A 26,474-nucleotide genomic window follows, 5' to 3' on the forward strand; every position below is an offset into this window, starting at 1 on the left:
ATAGAGTTTAGACAATTCATTAAAACGACGACAACGCGAGCGTCTACGTGTCTCTTCGCCGTTGAAACGTCAGATAAGACACGTACCGGATTACGTTTGTCATTTTCATTAGTTGCTGAAACCGTCTAATAATGGTAAATTATCAGTGTCATACTAATTCTATTTACGTTACTTATGGTTATAGTAGTACGAAGCTCGGATCTCGAAAACGCTTAGCCCAAGGAGAGAAAAAATATGAGCAAGATGAAAAAAATGCGGAACATCTGGTAAAGGGATTTATTGGAATGATACCCGAAAACCCCGGCCGTTCTATTTTCTTAGCACGGATTAGATTCGAGCCAGTTTTCCATTTTTCATTTGACCACTTTCCCGTGACCTCCACAAAATAACCAATAGTTTTATTATTGTAAAATCATTGTCCGAAGAGTACGCTAATAGCATTTTACTTTGATGGCGATAAATACCATAGAATTGACTGGGAGAATCACTAGGTACGAAAGGGCCCTTTAAGATAACACTAATAGCTTAGCTTGTGTCTCTACTGTACCCATTGGAATAAACGTCCAAAATCCTCGCACAAATTCCAACTTTTGTCAATATTCTAATTTCCAGGTTTGTATGAACCATGTATAATTTTAGTTTGTTGTAAAAAGATATAAAACAATTCCAAATGTGAAAACCCGATGCATTTAGTGCTCTGAATGTACAGATACTTTACAAAAATGATCAGGGAACCCACCCAATATTTTAAATCCCTTATAGGATAAATAGGATTTATTTTTTATTTATAGGATTATACAGGTCGCGACAATTTATTATAGACGGTTGCCATAATATTTTCAAATTCCCTGACAATTCCCGGACCATTTTCAGAGATTTTCCCTGACTTTTTAAAGCCAAAATTAAACAAATTTTAAAATTATATTTTATTTAAAAAAAAAATAAAACTACTTATATTTCAGTATAAGGCTATGTTTTACGAAAAAAAATAGCAAAACTTTAAAGGAACTAAATAATAATCACAGAATTTGTCAGAGAACTAGAGTAAAATTACCTTCAAAAAGTGTCAAGATATAATTGAATTTTCAGAGTTTTTACAAATTCTACTTTTTTTTCCAAAAGGGGGGGGGGGGCGCTCCTCTACCTAACAATGTTTTGGGACTCATTGCCCCCCCCCCCCCAGAAAACCAATTCAGGCTGCGCCACTAGCTAAGACTAACTTTTAGTTTCAGTCGGCGCGGCGGTGGTAATTGTAAAGTATATACTTATTCTAAGTTATAGGACTTTGTATGACATTTAAAGGATACTATAAGGGAGGTTTAAATATATAGGATTATATAGGAATTATAGGAGCGCTCAGCGCTGGGCTGCCTGGATGATGTATAACCCAAAAATGTTATTTGGTCTAAATTCAACTTATTTCGCTCAACTGATTAAAACAATTTCTCCTACTTTATTTTTATCAGGAGCAAAATATTTGACATCGAAATGGGCGTGACAATAATTTGAAAACTAACGAAAACCGTGCTCTTTTTCGAGGTGGAGTGAACGAATAATTTGCGCCTCGTGTCTCCGAAACGAAGCGCTTTAGAGAGCTCAGGTGCGTTTGACATTATCGCCACGATCCCAAATTTGCGCCAGATTTATCACCAACACCCGGTAATCATTTTTTTACGCTCTTTCTAATGGTGAAAAGTAATTTACAGGGTGGATGAAATACGAAATGAAACATAATCGGAGAGTCGTCGATAAACCAAGGATCCTATATAGGATCCTTGGATAAACAACTGGAGCTCCCTTTTTCTAATCGCGCGGTGCGTGAAAAAATAATTTCGAATGTCAAACAACAATGCGTAATTAGCGAGGAAAGCACGATTTTTTCGAGGGGGCCCCTTTGTCTTATAATAAATATAGTACAGCCATGAATTATCCATAAGGGCCCAGCCCAGCGCAGCCGAATCAAAATAGGAAGCGAAGGGAGAGAACAAACACATCCACGCCCAAAACGAGGCGAGTCATTCAAACTATCAATTAGGTTTAATCGAGGCTCCGCGCGACTCTCCACCGAAATGCAAACTTGGCCTAATGAGGCGTCAAATGGAGAGAAGGTTTGGTGAAAAGATAAACCGACCTTTTCCAAAGATTTGTACAATTAAGCGGTACTAAGAATGCATTCGGGTTGCTGAGAATATGAAGCCACGACCACAGCCTCCGTTTGTATGATTCCCGAAAGTAAGTCTCCGCCAGCGTTGCACTGAAACTCAAATTACCGTACCAGACACGCAAAAAATATTTGATTTATTTTTACAGAAAATAGTGCGTGAAAATTCTTTATTTTACGAAATTAAAATAAAAAAAGTCGTGCGCGAACCAGCGTGTTCGTTTTTGTACCTTCAAAACTGTCTCTATTTGCCGTGAGATGGCGCGCTCTTAAAAAAGTCGCATCACATTTGAGACATAAAAAAAAAGTAAATTACGACCAGCGATACGTGTCCCTCTTGTGGTAGCTGGTCCGCGATGTAACCTAGAAGCAAGCAACACAGCACCCCACACAAGGAGAACACAACCCGTCAAAAGTCGTGCATTGTCTGATGTACAGTTTTCATTGGTTAGAAGCTTTAGCGCCTGCTGCCGTCGGAATGGGAAAATCCGGAAATTGTCTTCCCCCTCGCCCGTAAAACGTTCAGCGTAAAGGCTCGTCCAATGAAATTTGTACACAACATTGCGTTAGCGTGTTTAAAGGCTAGCTGCGTTCTCCTTGTGTTTGTTGCTCCTAGATGTAACTAAGATTTAATAACTGCAGAGGTAATTTGACGCAGTTTTCTGTTCAAAAAGCAGACGAACTTCCGCAATGAAGTATGCGAGGGCGGTACCAGAGGCTTAAGTAATTCGCAAATATTCTTAGCTACTTCATTCATTTTTGCTAACGTTAAATCCATATACAAGATAGTTTTAGCAAACGCGAACGTATACGAAAAATTATCAGATTTCCCTGGTAACAATTTTCTAGAAAAATATTTATTTCTGAAAAGAGGAACACTTAGGGTTCGTACAAAATTTCCGAAATGAATTTCTCCGACTTTTCCATTTATTCCCTGACCAATTTTGTGGAATAAAAAAATACGTATTTTAATACATCTTTAAAAATTTTATTTGCCTGATTTTTTGGGGTTATTTTCATATTCCCCAGTTGGCGTTTTGGGGCTATTTTAAAATTATCCGACTTTTATAGTAATCGATAATAATCATAATCAGCTAGGCTAATACCCAAGGCTAGAGATCGGCGTTTGATTAAGAAATTATCCAATTATTTATTTTTATTCATAACCGACAATATCAGAAAAAACTGATTATTTTTGCATTTTAAATCGTTGTTTATTCGTATAAAATGTTCAAAAATTAACAGTTAACCAAAGTTTTTATGATTAATAGAAATTTTGCCGTTTAATTTATTTGTTCCGCCGATCTCTACCCAAGGCACCACCTTAGGCCTAAGTTATCAAGCGACTTATAAAGCCATTAATTCAGATGGCCGGGTCGCGTACGAATCCCGAACACACCACGACCACAACAATTTGGACAGCACTACATCGGAAAATCTGTAGAGCGTACGAGGCGTTGGGTCATACTTTGAACAACACTTCACCAAAATGACACTTAAATTGTATTATACTGATAAAACATTTTGTCCCGCTTGTATTGAGTTCGGAAAAGGTCCCACGAAAGATACAACATTGGACACGTTTTCAAGTGGTTGCTACGTTGGCCGTTTCACTTTCATAAATTCTAGACGATTTGCTAGTGACTAACAAAACCGACAGTTTGAAAAACGAAAGCACGTGTTATTAGAAACTCTTTCCCGGGATGAAAACAATGGAATTTAACAATAGCTTTGAAAGGGGGGGGGGGGGTGCCTGGGTGAGTGTTTCCCGTCTACGTTGTTACGATCAGCCTTTTTCTTTCGTGGACCACGAGATCGTATCTTTAGACTTCTACAGAAATAATCATTTTTTTCCAGAATAATTTTCGTCGTTGTTTAAGTTTCTGAGCGGAAACGGCGAATGGAACGAGCGGCGGCCCCCGTCGGAGGCCAATTTCGAAAATGACTCGCTACTTATCTAGCCAACTTTTAGATGAACAAAGAAATCATCCTTCCGTACACAGGGTGTTTCGGATACGTTTACACGCTTTGTTGCCACGGGGAAATCACAAATTGCGCACTGTACACTTAAAAATAAATTCATGTCGTTTATCTATCACCAAAACAACGAAATAGCAAATATGTGGTTACAATCATCATCATCATCAGCTAGGCTAATACCCAAGGCACCACCTTAGGCCTAAGTCATCGAGCGACTTTTAAAGCCTTTAAATCAGGTGGCCGGGTTACAATACGTAGGAGGGTGGTGGCAAGACCTGCATGCCACGCGAGCCAACAGCTCAGTACACTAACTATTGCCGTTAAGACAAGACTATTGATAGATATCTGCGCAATCGGTGAAAATTGGAAAGAATCGAGCATAATTGGTCTGAATTGATATAAATCCAACTCAAATTGGGTTGCCCAATGCAACGAAACGCTTACACAAATTTGTCAGATAATTTAAATTACACTCACATTGTCAGTGTTATCCTCGAAAATATTTCTACACTTTTAGTCTTTTACCGCTCACATTGGTGGATAATTTTTGACAAATTCAGGATTTCGGTTGGAGTAACAAAGCCGGGGTAAAATGATTTCCAAAATGGTCACAGGGTTGGCTGGTTTAAATCAACTTAATTTTAATCACGATTTAAATCAATGATTTTTCAAATAAAAAACCTCGCCATTTGCTATAATTTAGGTTTAAATATAATCTTTCTTGTACTTTCCCCCTAATGTTGCATTGGATTCTACCTGTGGCTGAGGATTACGCCAAATTTATTTTGTAAAGTACCAAAATAGGTTTTAAAAAATAAACTTCTATATGATTATTAGCTTAAATTTAATAAATTCATTATACATATTAGTCTTTAAAAATTAAAACATGTTATGATACTAAATTATATAAATCTTTGAAAATCTAATTAAAATCAAATAAATCAAAAAATCAATAAAAATCCGATTTAAATAAAATCGATTTATTTGATTTTTTAAAAAATCAAAAAATTGCCAACCCTGAAAATGGAAGTTAATTCTAACAGGGTTGCCACACTATTTTCAGATATTTTCCCTGACCCTTTCCAGGCCAGAATTAGACCATTTTTAACTTCTCGAATATTAATAAATTTATTTCAACTTATATTTTAGTACGAAGGTTACGTTTTAACAAAAATCTGATTGCAACGTTCACAAATAACCATAACTTTTAGGGAAGTCTGAATTTATTACAGAACTATAGATAAATTACCTTTTCTAGATAAAATTAAATTCCCCGACTCTTTTTAAATACTTTTCGGCTGTAGTGGGACTTATAAATGTACACCTTTTACTGTTAAATTAAATAATCCGCCTGCCACATCAATAAAGCGGCTGCAAACTGGAATATTTACTTTTGCTTTAGAGGAGTAGAAAGCTTAGTGAATAGGTTACAATGAGAGTTATTTTCATCATCGTGAAGGGCAAAAGGTAATAATAGTAATAACTAGCTAGGCCAATACCCGCAGCATCACCATAGGCCCAAGTCAGTGTGCAATTGCGGATAAATTAAAAATTAAAAATCAGTTAATTGAATCAGATTATCCAAAAACACTTATAGAAACCATATTTGACAGAAACTTAATCAGCATGCCTTCTGATATGAAAAGTAAACCTAAAGAGGAGGTTTTAGTTTTACCCTATATACCTAAAACCACAGAGAAACTTAAACGTATTTTGAAAAATTATAAAATAAACTTAGTATCAAAAACCACTAATATACTAAAAAATCAAATTTCTCATTTAAAACCTAAAATAGAAGATTCCGCCATTCGAGGCGTTATTTATGAAATCCCTTGCTCATGTGGAAAAACGTATATTGGTGAAACAAAACGTTCCATTTTAGACAGGATACGTGAACATAAATCCTGCGTGGCTAAGGGCGATATGAATAACGGAATTTCAAAACATATTTGGTCTACGTTAAACCACTCTATTAAATGGGATGATTACAAAATTTTAAAACGGGAAACCAATTGGTACAAAAGAAAATTCTATGAAGGATTGTATATTCGTAAACTAGGTAATTTAAATTTAGATAAAGGATGTCAAGAAGTAACTAATTGGGGTAATATTGTGATTTAAAATTTTATTTTATTTTATATTTATATTTTAATAATTCACACTGACTTACATATACTTTGGATTTATCGGTTACATTGATTCTATTACACACGTAAATTGTTAAAATCAGTAAAACTTTTGTTTATTTTTTAACACGCTGACCTTCTGCTCGCGTGATATTAGAACTTGAATATGGCGCGTGGTAAAATTTTAAATCAAATTAAAACTAACGAACGACTGAAGAAGAGCCTCGGCTCGAAACGTCTTGTATAAAATAAGTTTTATCTTCTAATACCATGCCGTTTTCTCTGAATTAAACATAATTTCTACTAATATTCACCATGGTAAATAATAAGTTTAATAAATAAATCTTTGATTTTATCTTAAGAATAGAACCATTTTATCACAAAAAATATACGATTAGCTAACCATGTTAACAATAACAAAAGTATAGACTAGAATGACTTTGTATAGCAATTTATCCTTTCGCTAAATCTAGCAATTTAACTGAGTGGCGGGATTTGAAATGGGCAAAATATCAAAATTATAGGTTATAATAGGACTTTTTGGCGATTTTGCTAAAAATATAGGATGAGATAGGACATTTTTGAAAATATAGGATTTTTTAGGAGTTATAGGACCTCGGGGGGCCCTGGAAATGGCTCTCTGTAAATATTTAAAACCCGAAAGATACAAAACTGACACACTTATGTAATTATATAAATATAATAATACACTTATGGTCGCGCTGAAAAGAAACACCCTGCATGTCAATATAATGGCCCTACCAGCAGGCTTGAAACTATTAATCAGAAATTAAAAGTAGGTAATTTAAAAGGTGATGTTATTCTAAGATAAATAGCAGAAATCTTTTTAGCGAGGCGCAGTACCACGCACACTGTTTTTATTATCTATTAACCGTGAATGTTTTTTAGCCCGAAGGTAGATGGCAAGTGTGGGCTGATGGAAAAGAACCTGACGTTATCAAAATGGACCGACGCTGATATCACTACTTCCTCAAAAACCACCTAATTGCCCCCCCCCCCCCCCGTCGTCGTAAACCACTCGAAACATTTTCCATTATCCCCCCCTTCCCCCCTAGCGTTTGTAGGACTTAATCGAATCGATTAAATTATTAGTCATTTTTTAGAGTGCCTTTAAAGATAACTTGATAAGCCAGTGTTCGGGTATCTATCTTCCCCAACAACAAGTCAAAATATTTACGCTTAGTTAGTAACTGCCGGGTGTTACCTACTAACAGGGTAGGTTGGCGCCTGATTTGGCTATTTTTAAAAGGATTAAACAGGATTGGACATTTTTAGGGTTGGCAATTTTTTGATTTAAAAAAAAATCAATTAATTTATTTTTTTATATAAATCTGATTTTTTTTTGATTTTTTTATTTGATTTTAATTAAAATTTCAAAGTTTTATATAATTTAGTATCATAATTTTACCTAAAACAAATATATTTTTAATTTTTAAAGACTAATATGTATAATGAATTTATTAAAAATTAAGCTAATAATCATATAGAAGTTTTTATTTTTTAAAACCTATTTTGGTACTTAACAAAATAAATTCGGCGGAATCCCCAGCCACAGGTAGAATCCAATGCCACATTTGGGGGGAAGTACGAGAAAGATTATATTTAAACCTAAATTATAGCAATTGGCGAGGTTTTTTCTTTTTCAAAAATACTTTATGAAAATTGATTTAAATCAAGTTGATTTAAATCAGCCAACCCTGGACTTTTTGTTAATTAGGCATCATACACTTATGTTCAAATTAATAACATTATTTGGCATATAAATTAGGTTTCTTTAAAAGTTTCTATTCAATTTCTTAAATTTAAAATTATTTAATGAACTCCTTTTTTTAGAGAAATGAACGATAATTTGAAATATGTTACTTCGATCAGCAAAAATAGAAAGTGAAAGGGTTACGCAACTTTGGTAATAATTAAAAGGGGAAGAAAACTAACGCATATTTCAACCCCCTTGCGTTTCCTACTATCAAAAATCAAGTGAGTTGGCCAACGAAGTTGCCTAGCTCTTTAAAATTGAATTATATATATTTAATAAGATGTTTTAATAAGCAAAATTTAATGAATTTTCAAAATCGGCAAAGATTTTATTTAAGTATAATTCTTGATCGGATAAATTTTAAAAATATTATTCAAATACTATAAAATAATAAAACATCCGACTGTATTTTTTCGAAATTATTTGAAATTGAAATATTTTATAAAAATAAGCCAGTTTTATAGAAATCGCGCTAGAGATAAAAATTTGTTGGTGGTGTCTAGAAACAACAATTTAGCATAGTGTGCAAGATAAATAATACCACTTACAATTATCAGTTTTATGTTTACAGCTGTTTTTGCTTTTAAGGTAGGTTCTTTGAACTTACGGAGATAGTCGAGGGGCTGGTTTTCATTATCTAATCTGATTCACCAGTTTCATCCTTAAAGCAATTCAAATGGGCATTATTTTTTATATATTTTTTAAATCCTTTGCAAGAAAGTTGAAAGGAACATTTACCTATATTCGTATCAGAATAAAATATTAGAAAATAAATAATAGCACGCCATTAAATAAAAAACAAGTTGCCAAAAGGCAAAATAGAGTCCGGCGCTTAAGTAGCCATCTACATTGGCTAAAACCCCTACAAAGAAAGAAAAGCTATCGTGAAACCGAACATTGGGCGAGTAATGCCCAGTAATAATATTTTAATATTACCTAATTTAATTTTTTTATTTCAGTTAAATACTTTGGTAATAATTAAAAGGGGAAGAAAACTAACGCATATTTCAACCCCCTTGCGTTTCCTACTATCAAAAATCAAGTGAGTTGGCCAACGAAGTTGCCTAGCTCTTTAAAATTGAATTATATATATTTAATAAGATGTTTTAATAAGCAAAATTTAATGAATTAATTAATTTTATATTAATTTAATTCGTAATTTCAATTTTATATTAATTTAATTCGTAATTTCAATTTTATATTAATTTAATTCGTAATTTCAATTTTATATTAATTTAATTCATAATTTCAATTTTATATTAATTTAATTCTTAATTTCAATTTTATATTAATTTAATTCGTAATTTCAATTTTATATTAATTTAATTCTTAATTTCAACTTAATATTAATTTAATTCTTAATTTCAATTTTATATTAATTTAATTCTTAATTTCAACTTTATATTAATTTAATTCTTAATTTCAACTTTATATTAATTTAATTCGTAATTTCAATTTTATATTAATTTAATTCTTAATTTCAATTTTATATTAATTGATAAAAGCTTTGGCCTTTCTAGACCTAATTGTTGAAGAGTTATGTTCAGTGTTCCGAGGTGGAAAATGCCAGGTGGACAATAGCATAAAAAATAGTGGAAAATTCCGGCTTGGACAAAAGTGAATTTAGTGGCCAATAAATATTGTTACCACAGAAAATTATACAATAATAAAAAAAATATTTTAACACTGAAATTTGGGCTACTTAAGGCAAATATATTTGCACAGGAATGGTCAGATTCTGATTAACATTAGAATAGTCTTATTTTTTAAATAATTAATTATAACATTTTTACAATAAACTTCTTAAAAAGTTAATTGCAATTACTTTAAGCTTTGAAATTCAATTTTTCTTTATTAGGCACTATTTGATAATTTTTACCAACTTGCCATTATTTGCCACTGGCCCGGACTATTCTCCAAAAAGGTGGTTTTTTGGAACACTGGTTATGTGGAATACGGCAGCGGCGGCATCGGCTACACTGTACGTGGGACCAGTACACACAAATCCCCTTAGGATTGTGTATAAAAACGGGATCGTCGTCTTGCGTTTTAGAGATAAGGGGGAAGGGGCAATAAAATAATCAAAAGTAACTTCGAAGGGAAGAAACGATATAAAGACAAAAATAAAAATCCAGTTTATTGAGAGCGCCGTGAAACGGGGAAAAAAGACTGGGGAAAGATTTTTATTAATAAACGTACGCGCTCTTCTTGCTTGAGTTACTCTTATTAAGGTAAAATGTTAAAGACCTTCGAGAGTCTGCGCGGGGGTGGCTACGACTTTCCAAACGGAAAAGGAAAGACAGTTTCACAGGGGGGGGGGGGTCCTTATAATAGCTCCGAGTAAAAACAGGGACAGATTCTATGGTCTCGGATAGTTGTTAAACGGATTTGGTCTTATTCAATTATCAATAGGCGATACTATAAAGTAAATTTGGTTTTAACCAACTTGTTAAAATGGGAAAACAAAATCACGTGACTACCTTTTCACAGCCAACTTCGATTCGGTAACTCGTGTAAATAGTTGGCAGTTCGACGTTAAAGAAAAAATAGATTCCTTCCAGATACTGCAGACAGCTAATTAACTTACACTTTTCTATTACAAAAATGTTTTAAATAATAAAAAAAAATATATAATTTAGACGAATCGATCAAAATTTAAACCACCATTAGCAAAATAAAATGAATAATAGTTCGTATTTCTTAGGATAGATGGCGCTGCAGTTCTCCACAAAGTCACGTGATTACCATCTTTTCAGACCCCCTGGACTTTATAGTTTCGCCTATTAAATTAAATTAGCTTTCTAGTTTACACCTAGTGGCCAACGCGAGAAGCTCACTTAATTGATGAATTTTCGTCTGCTAAACAGAAACTTAATATTTTTTGTATGATAAATCGTCTGCTTAAAATGGAAATAAGTCTGCTTAGCAAACTAAAATTAAGCCGGAAAGTGAGATTATCGCTTTGGCCGCTACGTGGCTCTAGGTCAACTGAAAAGGCTAACTAACTTATAGCGTAATTAACGTAAGAACACATTTTTTTGTTACTAATTTTAAAACCGAACCTTTTTTCGACACTGACACTCTCGCCCCACTCCGTCTTGAACTTACAATCGAAACTAGTAGTAACAATATCGTCCTTGGTAGTAGTAGATTTCGTCTTAGGCATTTTTAGACACCAGGGGGCTCTGTGCAACAAATAAACTTCGATTGCGCGATAGCTGCCAAAATTCAGTTCAGTGACAATTTTTACTAAATGTCCTAACCTATTTGAAATTCCGTTATGCTTAAAGCTATATGAAACCTTAGTGAACCGAGGGGGAGGGGGGAAACAAGTCACGTTAATGACTAATCGGAAAGAGCCACTTGTTCAACTTATAGAAACTAGATGGCGCAACGCCTATTTGCGCGTGCCGAGTAAATAAATCTAAGAATGTGACCAAAAAGACGGTATAAGCTGATGAATAACGATTAATGGCGATGAAACGATGGAAATATTAATACGCCAGTTATTAGACGGATAAATACGAAAGGGGTCATTTCTTCAAGGCGACGAGGAAAGAACGTTACTCTATATAAAGAAAGAATGATTGATTTCTGGAGTCGGCCGTGAGAGAGAAGAGAGTATACAATAGCTGGCGGAACAACAGAGAACCATTAACCGAATTTAAAAAATAAACTTCGGTCTCGAAGTTTCCTCCTCCCAATCGATACCGAGATTCGACAGAAAAGTCCACTTAAATACCCTCCAACTAAATACAGCCTATTTTAATGAAAAGTCACCTGATATATTTAAAATTGATGAACCCTTTTATTTAAATGACCTAGTCGCGAGGGGTCGGGCCATTATTTTGTACGCGATTTCGGGATTTCGTAGAGATTTTGGCGATTTTATCATTACTTTTTGAAGTTATTTTGGGATTTCAATGTTAATTTACCGTAGAGAGTGTTTAAAGATTTTGCGATTCTAGACCAAGTGTACGGGATTTTGGTAAATGTGCGACCCCTCGCCTAGTCGTTACTTAAACGCGGCACGCAAATAACTTTATTGAAGTGTATTTTAGCTTTACAGGACTCCTAGACAGTAACCCTTTAAAAATATTATAAGTATTGAAGAATTAAATTCCCAAAATTATGGGTTGGCACTCTTTTGATATTTTTAATAAAAATCAAATCAATCGTTTTTTTTAATTGAATAAAATGTTTATGATTTTACTGATTTTTTTTTACAATTAATGGCTCTTTTGTTGAATAATTTACGGATATTTTAATTTTATCAGTTAGCTAATCTTGAATTAAATTAAATTTAATTACTACTTAATATTTTAGTTTACTCAGATTTTCTACGTTAATTAAAAATAAAAAGATAATGATAGATAAAAGTGCAGATTCTCTATGTATTTTAATTTTTTAAGAATCTATTTTTGGACATTTTTTATTCCACCATTGTGTGATTTAAATCAATGATTTTTTTTGAAAAAATCACTTGATTTAAATCAGCCAACACTGTATTTATACGACTAAAATTATCAATTTATACCGTTTTAATACTATATATTTTAATACAATTATAATACCATAATTAACAAATTATGTTGATTATGATAATGCTAATAAATGGGATAAAACTAAACCTTTACATATTAAGATTTAAAATATATTATATTAGATTCAAGACAAGAAAATATAAATTTTATAAAAAAAAATTAAATTTAAAATTAAAAGGTTTATTTGGATATCGCATTCTGAGTACCATAAATTAACAGACTTTTAAATACACGTTAAAATTTGTTTCGACACTGATACACGGTCATATCCAAGCGAATCTTAAATATTGAAGCTAGTGTTTTAAAAGAAAAAATAGTGGGTGGAATATTGGCTGGGCCCCGCGCGCGCGAGAGAGAGGGGTGCGTTCACCTTTTCTCACAAGATATCCCGTGGTCTTGGGTTGTAATAAACGATAAACCGGTAAAAAAACAGCTTGAAAATGACCCGGAACGAAAGGTCATTTTCAAGCCGACAAGTTTTGCAAAGCCGCTTATTACATTTATCAGAACAATATTGGATATATTTAATTCGTAGCTTGCTCGTGGGTGTGGCTCGCATTCGTTGCCATGGTAACGCGTATGGGGTCCGCCATGACATTAAGTCGCCAATGGCGGTCACACGCAGTATTTTGCGGGATCACGTGGAGTTTTGCCTCGTGATCTGTGACGTCAAATTAATGTCACATGGCGGCCGTTTCAAGGCGGGACTGACGGTCGTTAGTTATCACGTAGTAATAGTTAATATTTTTAAGAGGTAAAACTATAGAATGATACGAATACCATTTTACAGGGTTGCCACAATATTTTCAGATTTAAATTCCCTGACTATTCCCGGACCATTTTCAGAGATTTGCCCCGACTTTTTAAAACCAAAATTAGTGTTATATTTTACTTTTATCAGAAGTTTATAAATTACAATCCACCTACATTTCAGTACAAAATAATTATCGCAACGTTGAAAAATTTTGCAAAACTTTAAAGAAATTAAAAAATAATCACATAATTTGTTCGATAACTATAGTAAAATTACCTTCAAAAAGTGTCAAGATAAAATTGAATTCCCCGACTTTTTACAAATTCTTAAAATTCCTTGATGTTTTAGGCCCATTTTTAAATTCCCTGAGTTTTCCATGAGGTGTGGCAACCCTGTTGTATTATTATATTAGACCGTAATAAAACGGTGTATTTTGTACGGAGAAATATGAGTCATGGCAAAATACTTTTTATGCAAATTAATTAAAAATCAAAAATGAGCAATCGAGAACGAGTGGCTGTTTGCCAAATTAAGATATCCGGGGGGGGGGGGGGGGGGATGACCACGTCAGCCAGGTGGGCCGAAACTATTCCCAACGTCGGAACAAATTGAATAGAAGGCCTGCCTTTGCCACTATGGTTCTACCAGTGTTTCGAAGTGGAACATTCGAGGTGGACAATAGTGTGGAAAATTCCGGCCTGGACAAAAGTGAATTTAGTGGAATTTAGTATTTTAACACCGAAATTTCAAATTTTGACTATATGCGTAGGAATGGTCAGATTCTGATTAGACTAACACTAGAATAGTCGATATTTTTTTTGGATTAATTAATTCTAACATTGTAACAATAAACTTCTTAAAAACTTAATTCCAATTACTTTTCTGAGCTTTGAAATGCAATTTTTCTTTATTAGCCACTTTTTGCCACTGACCTGGACTTTTCTCTAAAAAGGTGGCTTTTAGGAACACTGGGTTCTACTACCAGAATAAAAGTACGTCACACTAGAAGTGTATATATAATAATCTTCTAGTCATACCAGAACAACATGTATCATACACTTCTAGACGTACCAGAAGCGCATGTGTTAGAAAAATCTAGTTTTAAAAGAAGCAAATAAGCTAAACTTCCAGTCACATCAAAAGTATATATATATATATATATTAGTAGGTAACAAAGTAAAATTTTGGGGATTAAAATATCGTAAGAAAAAGGAGGCGTTTAAAAGCAAGTAAAATAGCACACTGTCCCTCAGAACGCGGTGACTGAGTTCCACGTATATATAGAAAGTTTCCCTAAATGGGTGCCTCCTCGAACTGGCACGACTGGATTTTTACCCTGGGTAGTTTTTAGTACTGTCGTTTTGTTTTTGACGGAGAGCTGATAGTCTGGCTGGGCGCGCTACCTTATTTCCCGTTGACTCAGATACGTAGCGAGGGGCCAACTATTATTGTAGAATGAGGGAAATACGATAAAGCGAGGAAGGCCACTTACCATATTCCACAAAACTGGAGACCGTTTTCTCCCGTCTGAGCGAAGAATTCGAACACTCGTCGAAAAGCACCAGCATAATATCCAAAAGGGTTTCGACGCTGAAACTTCGCCCTTGGGCCACGATGGGTCCTCCGGCGAAAATCTGTTCCAGCTCCCGGAGGCGCTCTTCGGGCGATCGGCTGGCCATGGTGGGCGATTTGATATCACCGGTGACGGCGGGCGCAAACTGAAGTCTTTGTTTGTAAAATTTCCGCGATAAAGCCACTTTCGAGGTTAAAAATAAATTCCACTTTGGGTGTTATTAGGCCGATGGTTAATCCGTTAGGCGAGCGACGTAGGCACATAATTCCCGAAGTTAACCGAAGAAAAGCATAAACTCGCGTATAAGCACACTTTTAAAATTCCAACACCGCGGGCGACCTGAAGGTAATGAAAAGAAAAACACTTTAGATTTAAAGAAATACCCACGAAAAACCTTCGTTAAAGAATCAAAGTCAAGGGGAAAGATTACTAAAGCCGCGTCAGTCAGGGATTCCCTGAAATTTGCGAACGCCTGAAGGGTTGTAGGCCTACTTTCCCCGTTAATTTTCAATAAATGAGAATTTACGTTCCCCGTATAAAATATGAAAAATCTTAGTAAAAAACCGAAATCAAACGCGCTTTAAAGAGTGGGCTAAACCTCTTAATAAATATCATGCCTCATACATGGCGTGATTCAACTTCGAGGGGCCTAGCCCGTAAAATTATGTTGAAATGTAAAATTATCACTTACAGCCAGTCCTACATCAGCTACTCTAAGCGTTTTATCCACGTTAGAGGGTATTATCAGAAGACGAGTAGTGGAAATACGCTATTTTTAAGGAAAGACACTATCTTCCATAACATAAAAAAGCCGAGGCTTAAGAACAATTTCGGAACACTCCTTTATAATCGTCGAGACCACGGCAGACCCGGCTTCCACCACACTCACTCAATGGGCATAACGTGTTTTCGTTAAAAGGCGTCGAAACAAAGTGAACATGTTTTTGGCAGATGTGTAGATCACCACAATGCGTGTTTTGTTTCGCAATAAAAACCCCGAAACACGCTTAAAATATGCAAAGAAAGAAAAAAGTACAAAACTAAGGTTTACCGAGAGCTATGACAAATTCGATTATTCTCGGGAGATTACAGCACTATAAACAAGCTACCGCTCCGACATTTTCCAAATTTCTGGGACAACGCGAATGTACGAAAGGCCAAAATCAGCGAACGATGCTTCTTTCTTTTTTTCCAATGGACTAAAATATCTTTAGAGAGACTTATTGAGCAACATTTATCGACACGGTAGGCGAGGCTGAAAAATGGAAGCACTGGAGCTGTACGTTAAGCCACCTAAATCGTAAAATTACGTCTTCTAGTGAGAGTCCTTCCACATATTTTTCATCCATGCTCTTTAAATTACTCAAAGAGATACTATCGCCATCTATGATTCAAGCGTAATACTTTTACATACGACTTGATTTTCGAAATGCGGAAATGCTATCGCCATCTAGTGTCCAACTGAAAAGCTATGAAATCGGCCATTTTTCAGAAAATTGACATCGGCTTACGATCCTAAATTGGTCATCGATAGACTGAATGATGGGATCATGTTCCAAGTTAATTCTTAATCTAAGTGGTTATTTTCAATGTTTTTGTGACCATGTCATCTAACTTTCTTATTTCATTACGTTTTATGAGTCGCGAAATTTTATTGTATTGTGTTAAATAAGAATTTTAATTGAGTATAATGGATGAAGATACGGATTTCGACTATATGTCCGCTATCATGGACGAAATCGCGTTAGAAGGACTGGACGGAATCACTCTTCCTAGTTTGTGGAAAAGGCTGGATAAAAGACCCAAGTTTCCATTCCCAATAGACGGGGATTCTAAGAACTTTATTTGGAGTTGTATATCGCCAGATGAAAATATAGAATTCTTTGAACTACCAGAACCAAGAGTACCCTTAGTGATATTCAATCGTTACCAAAACATAGACATGGAGTTTGGAATTGTGATAGAACATGACGAAGATATACCAGATCCATATCCCTACTGCCCTGTAGAAGATAAAGCTGTCAAAGGTTCCTGCTCAAACTACAAAACCAGAGTGAATGTCACGAAACTGGTTCGAGATAAGGGTGTTACATTGATGACTTTGGAAGATTTGCTGTTGAAATGGCCCCGGGAGCAATTCATACTCGTAGCTTCACAAGCAAAAAGGAATATTGCTTTACTAGGGTCTGAAATATCTCCAAGTACCAGTTTGGGATTGATACAATATTGCCTGTTGGAGAGAATCGCAAGATCTCGGCATCATGGAGAAGTAACATGTGGAAAAAACAGCTTGGTCTGTCTAAATTTGCCTCCCAAAACTCTGTTCTACTATCGAAAACGTCTTTTGGCTCACAAAATAATAGTTAAACAGTTTCATTACCAGAAATCGAAAGAAGGGCAACTTGTGAAAGGGTCTTTACTACAGCTAGCGAGGTTTTATGTCGAGAGGCTTTCAAAAATGGAAATTCTGATCATGAAAATGTGCAAAGCGTTAGAAATCAAACCAAACAAACAAGAAGAATATCTTATATTAAGGGACGAATTAGAACTAAAACCGGCAATGTTCAAAAAAATGTTTGGAAAAATATTTCAAACTTGCGTCAAAGTTAAGGTCGTCCCTTCTTCTGAACACTACCCAAATAAACCCAAAGAAGAGCATTACACTAACTCTGGCAAAGAAAAATTGGTTAAAGTGGTTGAGCTGGTTAAACCATATGACGATCATGAAGATGATGATGCAGATGACGAAGATGAAAAAGTAGTTGAAGATGATAAACAAATTCATTTCTGCCCCAGTAAACTCTCCATTGATAGAACGCTGCTCTGCCAAACACTGAAAACCATCGATGATGCAGGACCCGATGGGGCTACCTCCGTTTCGATAGGGAAAACATTGGGCCTTCCTAAATTAGAGATTCGAACCCTAGTTCGTGTTTTAGAAAGAAAGGGTGTAGTTATCACGGTTATGCAAGATTCAGGTCGGCAAAGATCTTTACAGTACATCTCAAAACGCTTCGAAGACGAAAGTAAAGCCCACAAACAAGTCATGGAGATGCAAAAAAAGTTGATGAACTTCACCGCAACCGTTGATGAAGAGGCAGAGATGTCAGTCATCACTGAACATACAGAGTTTGAAGATTTGAATAATAAGAGTAATTTGGACATTACGGTCGAATCCCTCCCTGAAGATGGTCCAGCAAAACCAAGCAAATCCTGGTCATTTAGTTTGAAGGATATAAACAACATCAATAAAAAACTAAATGTCCCTTCCTTCACCTATCGTATGCTGAAGCGAGCTAATAGGATCATTGAACTGGTGAACGAATATAAACTGTTCGATCAGTTGTACAAAATACAGAAGATTATGATTGACGAAGAATCAGAGGAAGGAGTGGCAGAAAAGTTAGACCGAGCTTCCACGTCCAGAATAATTCACCGTTTATCAAAAGATGGCTATATCCAATCTATCAAAACGGTGCTTAAATTTGGAAACCAATCCAGGAAGCTACATTTCATTTGTGATCGCTCCATAACTCCGGATGATCCGCTGATAAAAAGAGCCATTGACGAAGCCAAATTGAAATACATGTCCAGCGTCGGCAATTTTGAAGAGAACAAACAGGAGGATAAAGAACACTATTCTTTGCTAAACCTATCCAAACTTGAAAACGAGTACTGTCCGGGACAAGGAAAGCTATACGGTTTCCAACCAAAGTGTATCAGAATGAAAACACTACACGAACTGCTTTGCTACCTGGTGTATTTCTATGATGGGAATCCAACCCCTGAAGCGAGCCACAATTCTGGAAAACCACCTGTGTATCTAAATAGTGCAGACTGGAGAAGGTACTTGCCACCGCTACCGAAACGCTCAGATCTGCGAGAAGGACAGATTTACTTCGCCGATCTTTTGCACTGTCTACCCTTAGCCCTACTAGTCATCATGGTCAATTATACTTTTAAAATTCCCCGTCTCGACGACTTTCTAAACGATGAAGACAAGAGGTTTTACTTGATTCAGCATTTTCCAACCGATATTAGGAACGGCTTACTTTTTCATCGTAAACATGTACATTCGATTCACGAACTGATGGTTAAACTGTCCTTCATTGGCCTTGTCACATTTGTTGTACAAAAAGTAAAAGAAAAAGAAAAAACTCTGATTTATATTCATCGTAAAACCATCATCAGAGACACCACAATCAGCAACCCGGGTTACATGCACGTTTCTGAGAAAGAATATCTCGAGTTAAAGTACGACTTCCAAACCATGACAACCGTGAACGACTATTGGACAGACGTTGAGAAAATAAGTCTGAATACTCCGTTGGGTTCTTACAACGAATCTAAAGAGCAGACGATTACCGTCTTCAACGTTTTCCACAAACGGGAAATGGAAGAAGCCATGAGACCCAAGGAAGTAAGCGAAATTGTAGACGATTTCAAAGTACCAGGCGACGCAACGGGAGCTGGTGGATTCGATTCCGCCATGTATTTTCATCTTAAACGAAATTGGTATTGGCCTTCGATTACGGTTAAGACCAACAAAACGGTTGCGAAGAGAAAAACTCCACCCAGTAACATCGTCGGTAATTGCTACATTTCCTACCTAAATAGCAACGACGATTCTATAGCCACTGGCGGACGAAAACGGTTGGGTAAATTTATAAAAAAACCAACCTTGGATCCGGTTGGTAACAAAGTCGGCGAAACAGCGGGACCGGATGTCGATAATCCCGCGGAATTGTCTCAAACTACCGCTGTCGAGGAACAGAAAACGGCTAGAAAAAGGCCCCTTTTATCGGATAAGGACGTTACTAGTATCGGCACTGGTAACAAAAAACGAAAGGTCAAACCGGTTGTCAGAGTCGTGCAAAGAAAACCCAAGAAAGCTCGGAAACCGTACTACGATGAAGCTGATAAGAAGGCTATTACTAAGATGACGAAACAGAGAGTGACTTGGACCGCCGAAGAAGACAGCTTCCTACTGCTATGCAAAGTCGCCTCGTGTTTTTTGGACCCTTATTACAAGATGGTAGTGCCATACGCGTTCGTTCGGGACCTGATACACCAACAGTTGCCGCATTTGTCCATAAACAAATCGTCGAGGGCGTGCCAACGACGAATTTTGTACATGTTGAAAAATCCAGTGACGGTCACTAACGTCTCGGTCTATTTGGGCGAAGCCAACCAAGATGGCGAGTTAGTCAGGCAATTTCAAGGCCCCAAACCGAACAAGAACAAAGAAGACGTCTGGAAATCAATGTTCGCCGAGGTGCTGGGTTACCTGCTCAAAAAATTTACCAGCGGAACTGTCGAATCCACCGAAAAAATAACCCTACCCGGCAGCGTCGAAGAATTCAAAAGAAAATTTAACGTTTCCGAGAGCGGAAGTTTGAGAATTAAGAAGAACATCCACGTGACGCCTAAAAATATCGTCGACATCCACTGCAGCGTGGTATTTTCGATGGTTCTGCAAAGTCTAAGTTCGATGGGCGATAAGAGTAATTGGAATCAAACGTTGTACAAAATGATTCAATACTATCCAGACACCTTGGTACGTTCCGCGCAGGCGAAACTGCGACACGAAGGAATCATTACCAAACGCAAATACTGCAAAAAACCGCAAGCCAATCTACCCGTATCTACGCAGCACAGACTGTCCACCAAATTCGAAAATATATTGCAAGGCAGATACCAAGAGGATATGTTCTGGAACGCCCATAATTGTTTCGTCGCGCTTCTTAACACTTACAATCAATCCAAGGAAGAGACTCTTTTAGAAGCGGGTGCCGGCGGAAGCGAAATGGCCGCTCTCGCTAGTTTAACAGCGTTGAGACGCGTAAAATTCGAAATCAACGTCCCGGAACAAATAATTATCTTCGACAGCAAAATCACGGAAGAGTTCGAGCAAAAAATTGCGGAGAAAACAGAGAAGTTTACCAAAGACGACGAAGCCGATGGGGACGACAGTCTTAAACTATCCATGGAAGTGTCAAACCCGTCCAGAGCCTCGCGTTTCGCTTTGTACATGATGCGCCACGATTTAAACGAACCTCTCCAGGAATTTCAAAATGTTCAACACGCCCACGATTCGTTTCTAATTAATTCTTGTACACTCAGAGTGTCGCTATTAGTGCCCGATAAAGAAGAACGCGATTGTAAGGTTGAAGATTTGCTACCAATCGATATACGTGAGATCCAAAACGCGATTAATTCGCAAAAGAATCTCCTATCGACTGAAGATATTGGTATTTTCACGGATGCCGACATAGAAAGCGCTTATTCCGTCGACGGATACCCCAAAGAAGTCTCCGAAATCGGTTTCGAAATTTACAGTACCATTTTACAGCGAAAGGAAATTGGTTGTACTCTCGGAGACCTTCTACATTTTGAATTCCAACTACGAAACGTGGTACCGACGCTTACGGACCATCTAAATATTCTTATTGGAAACGAAATTATTTTGCGTGTCGGGGTTACTCAGTATCACTACGTTTCACACGCCTACGCCAATCCGTGGATTCTAAATTCGGTTAAAATACCGAAAGATTTCCGATCCCTCGGCGCTCGTATGTCGTCTGACGTACCAGCCATCAACTCCAGTGACATTGACATAGCAAATTCAGAAGCGTTGGAGGCGTTACGCGAAGGTGTAGACCATGGCAAAAACAACGTTGAAGAACCTAAGGCTAAAAAACCACGGTTAGAAGAGCCAACCGAAAATTTCCGTGAATTAATAATGGCGTGGTTCAACGATTCTGTTTTGGACAAAATTTCCACAAACGTAATTTCCACTGAAATATCGAAACAATCTGTACCCGAAAATGAAAATATTCAAAACGAAAGAGTCGAACCACCGACGGGAAACACTACCTCCGACATTCCTACGAAACAACTCGATCTAGAAAATCAAAATGTGAAAACTGAATTACTTGAAATGTCGATTGAAGCTGTCAGTGAAATTCCTACGAAAGAACTTACGCTCGAAAAGCGGAATGGTCAAACCGAAATACCGATGTCTACAACAACTGTCCCGGAAATTTCGACAAAAGAAACCGAATACCAGAACATTCAAACGGAAATGACTGAAATGGCGATGGAAACGACTACTACCGAAATTCCAAAAAAAGAACCACAAAACCAAAATATCCAAACCGGTGACTTTGATGTACCAATGATAGTAACAAGCGATGAAATCCCTACGAAATCAAGTACGGCAGCTATGGAAGAATCCGAAATTTTGAAATGGTTGGAAGAAAATATACTGACCCAGGTTGATGCCAAAGTTCAAACCGTTTGCAGCTCCACATCATTCATAGCGGAATCGGTGAAAACTGAAGTATCCGAAGGCGAAAAAATAAAGCTTCAAATGGAAAACCCAATGAAACGGAAATTGAAAGAACACGTCAGCCTCAAGAGTTGGTTGGAGGCCAAAGTAACCCGAGAAGTTGAGGCCCTACATCAAACCGCTAACAAGAGTGCCGGGGATAACTCTTCAGTAGCTGAAATCAACAGATGGCTTCAAGAAAGCATCGTCAAAAAACTCGAAGACAAATGCTCCGTCGAGGACATCAAACTTTGGTTTAAGAAATGCATCTTGGAGAAAGTCGAAAATCAGTCGGCAATTATGGACCTTCAGCAATGGTTTCAAGACAGTATTCTCAAAACTTTAGAAGATCAAACTTTTTTGGATGACTTAGAGTTAATGCGACAGGCCGAATCTGAAAGAAACATGGAAATGGAGCGAACGGAGGCGAAGGCAAAAGATAAAATTTCGGTACCAGTATGCGAAAAAGAGCTTAGGCAGTGGCTTCGCGAAAGCGTTCTCGGGAAATTGGAAGAAATTCCTATATTATCGTCAACCAACGAGACAGATTTCACTCTTGGAGAGTCACGGGAAATGTCAACCAAAATCACCCTTTCAACCGCTGAAAAAGACATAACTATTGAAGATTTGAGCGTTTGGTTTAAAAGCAGCATTTTGAAGAAAGTAGAAGAACAGGTCTCATTGGAAGAACTGGATTCGTGGCTCAAGAATGTGGTACTTCAAAAAGTAGTGGATGAAACCCACGCTGCCGAACTGCGAAATTGGTTCGAAAACAGTCTTTTGAAAAAAATTGAAGAGAAAGTTGAAACTGAAGAGTTTAAAACGTGGTTCGAAGACACTTTCTCCGTAGTTATCCACCTTGAAAATCTCGAATCCAAAGCGTCTGAAAACATATCGACCATTTCCAAAGATTTAAAAGATTGGTTCGAAAAAACGGTTCTCGAATTGGTAGAAAGCGAAGAAAATCTTAAAGAAATAAACGAATGGTTTGATAGTAAGGTTTTGGCCGTCGTGGAGTCTTGTTGCCAAATAATACCACAGTCAAATAAACCGAAAGATTTACCTTTGGAACAGCTAAAACATTGGTTGAACGTCAAGATTATATCCAAGCTAACGGCACTCGAACATGTCAAAGAATTACTAGAGGGTACTTTGTTACCAGAGGTGGTTGAGCTATCCGATCTCAGAAAGTGGTTGGAAGACGACGTACTGAGCATAATCGAAGAAATGGACCACGAAGTTTCCACTAGCGATATGTCCATTTTCGAAATATCTGATATCACACAATGGCTAGATCGTCGAGTTTCGGACCTAACCGACGCCATAGACGATGCGGACGTGAAAGGCTGGTTTGAAAAAAATGTACTAAGAGTAGTAGAAGATGTTTCAATTGTTAAAAATACAGTGAATGAATCCACCATTTCGGTGATAGCTTGCATAAAAGATGTTATTTCCAAGGTTGAAGAAACCGAATCAAAAACTCTAACCAAACACGACTACAAAAACGTTCTGTCTTGCGTAAAAGACATTATTTCCGAAGTTGAAAAACGTGAAACGCTTTCATTAAACAAGTGGGAAATGCAACAGTGGTTTGAAACTCGTATACACGATGAACTGGAGAAAATTTTAAAAGTCTCAATACCATCAACAGATGTAAGAGTTGATAAGGAAATAGTTGATTTATTAGAAACGGAAATTTTAGACAAAGTTGAAAACCAAATATCCGTTGAGTTGAAGACAAACGTAGAACCAAATATCAACAGCACCAAAATGGGAATGAGAAAACAGAGGAGAAAAACTATAACAGGGGATACGTCTAGTACATTTGAACCTTCAACCAAAACCCAGAACTTCGAACCAATAAAATACATTAGTAGAATTTGGAAAAAACCGGATGGTAATCTAAACCGTCCCGTGCTCAGAAAAATGTTAACGTCAGTACTAAGTCACGTTATGTCTAATCCCGGAATAAGCGAAACAGATATATTTCAAAAATTTGAAATGTGTTTGCAACCCGTTCAGATCTTGGATCTTTTGGAAATTTTGAAAAAGCTTAATTGCGTTGAAAGCATTTGTTTAGAGTCTTCTAGTAAATCGGGCATATTCAACAAAGGTGTTATTTATCAAGAGTCAACTTGCGCCAAGGATAACATAAACTCGAAAGTATTTTACGAAGCAACCGTTCACGCTATTCTATCGTTGGGGAAATTCATTGATGAACTGATCATTTTACATTAAATTTCTTAATTTGTAAATTTTTGTCATAAAAGTGAAACTTAGAACAGATATCATAATTCTTTTTATTCCAAACTATATCCATAAGCTTAAAGGTTACATTTAAGAAAGACGTACTTTCCCGCAATACACGCTGCTATCTCTCACGTCCACAAAAACGGGCGAAAAGGGAGAAAATACGGCGCTTGGTGCGCTGACGTCACAAATTGGAATTCCTCTCTCTATCAGGCTCCGTCACAGCGATCGTCTGCTGTGCTTACGTGCTTTAGGGCCTTACTTTGAGTTAAACCTTGCCTAATTTTTAATGTTATTTTTTAATATTCTAGTATTAAATAAAGTATAGACTATGGTGATTTACTGCAGTGCGTACGGTTGTAATTCGGCTTATAGCAAGGGAAAGAATAGTTTTTTCCAGTTTCCTCTGCATAACCCATCGCTATTAAAAATATGGGTGTCTAAAGTAAAAAGAAAGAACTTTAAACCCACGAAGTACTCGAGATTATGTCAAAAACATTTCGAAACTAGTTGTTTTGAAACAAATACAAACGCTGAATTTCTTCAAAGTATTGGTGTTGAAAGCACTTCTTGGCCTAAACGGATGTTAGTTAAAGGAGCAATTCCGACTATCTTTGCATACCAAATAGAAAAGGAAACCAAACGTCCAAGGAGCCTTATATCAAAAAGGCAAAAGAAACTAGTAAGAATTATCCAGGGTTATATTATTTTGAAAGATTTAAAAACGTTGTTCAATAATTTAGGAAATAGAAAACATTCTGGGTGAGGCTAAGACAATTGGAGTGGTGTCAAATGCAGAGATGTCAGTTGAGGAAGTTGTAACTTTGAACCCCACTACAAATCCTGTATCAATCCAGACTGATATGCAAGATGCTTTTACTATGATGGATCTACAGTTCAAATCCAGAAAAGTACAAACGGTTAAGATTAATAAGCATTTCCGTTCAAAAAGTACGCAAACTATCGAGAAAATCAATCTGAAAACAAGCTACCTATGCCATAGGAATTGAAGCCTTCTTGCAGTTGTCAATCTAAGGATTATGCCGATTCTAGTACTCAATACTACTCAAGTGATATTAAAAATTAAGATTGCATCCCAGATGACCTTAATGCCTCATTTTACAAACCCTCTTCGGAATCATAGTAGGCGTATGATAAATGCAGACAAACCAAATTGGCCCTTTTTAGCCTCATTTCCTCTAGTTATAGAGTAAAAGATGCTGTTATTTTCGATGCGGTCGTTGGCGGTGGTGGTGTAAGTGAATACAGAGGAGAAGCGCTAGCTCCGAATGTTAACATTAAATTATCTTAAACGGCACTTGTTAGAGATTTAATTGGGGTGCCATTCTATCGTACCGTTTTTAAAATCGAAAGGGGTTTTTCATTACTCAAATGAAAATGAGATGTATTAGCTTCCGAATGCTACCCCGCTAAACATTAAATTATCTTCAACGGCACTTGTTAGATATTTAATTGGGGTTTCATTCTATCAGTATTAATTCCCTCTATCTAACCATGTCAGTGACGTACAGTTTTTAATAAGGGGTTTTTTTTAGTCCCTTAAATGAAAATGCGACGTACTAGGCTCCGAAAACTATATGCAGTAATTGATTTTACTTTGAGATATGGCTTTGTAAATTTATATATGTATTCAATACCAAGTGTATTGGGCTATACCATTGCCCCCTGGATTAAGAGAAGGCCTAGAAATGGGCAGGTGTTGAATTTTTGAAAATGGCAAAATCAATTTTAGGTTTATGCCTCTGTTAAAAATATAATGATCTAAGTTAATACATTTAAAAATTGTTCCCCTGGGAAAAGAGATGGGGATGCGGCTAATCATCGACCAAGAATTTAAGGGGACTCACTGTTCCCGATATTTGGACACGGTAGGATTGGCCTAAATCGGAAGGCTTACTGAGGTACATCAGCCGCTTTTAAGCACCTCAAGAATTCTGTTCAACTATCACTGTGAGTTG

At 36.5% G+C, this 26,474-nt stretch overlaps 2 protein-coding genes across 3 annotated transcripts in view; one reads left to right on the forward strand and one right to left on the reverse strand.

Annotated features, from left to right (window-relative positions):
- gek (serine/threonine-protein kinase gek) overlaps nt 1–16,097 on the reverse strand; it is a 60,894-nt gene extending 44,797 nt beyond the window's left edge. Inside the window, exons 1-2 of one of the 2 annotated variants that reach the window (XM_090154389.1) lie at nt 15,967–16,097; nt 14,835–15,254 (exon numbers count right to left, since the gene is read on the reverse strand). In XM_090154389.1, the coding sequence (XP_090010515.1) occupies nt 14,835–15,021 (187 nt within the window). In that variant the 5' untranslated portion in view covers nt 15,022–15,254; nt 15,967–16,097. Of the gene's footprint in view, nt 1–14,834; nt 15,255–15,606 lie in introns of both variants that reach the window. The other variant, XM_090154388.1, reaches the window with a different exon arrangement.
- Nucleotides 16,098–16,506: 409 nt separating this feature from the next.
- Nucleotides 16,507–24,546, forward strand: LOC149934871 (general transcription factor 3C polypeptide 1). Its single transcript, XM_090180582.1, has one exon. The coding sequence runs from the start codon at nt 16,606–16,608 to the stop codon at nt 24,481–24,483; it is 7,878 nt and encodes a 2,625-aa protein (XP_090036708.1). The 5' UTR covers nt 16,507–16,605; the 3' UTR covers nt 24,484–24,546.
- The last annotated feature ends 1,928 nt before the right edge of the window (nt 24,547–26,474 follow it).

This window comes from Leiobunum rupestre, chromosome 7, assembly GCF_980474605.1.
Source record: "Leiobunum rupestre chromosome 7, qqLeiRupe1.1.hap1, whole genome shotgun sequence".
In the NCBI taxonomy this organism is placed as follows: domain Eukaryota; kingdom Metazoa; phylum Arthropoda; class Arachnida; order Opiliones; family Sclerosomatidae; genus Leiobunum; species Leiobunum rupestre.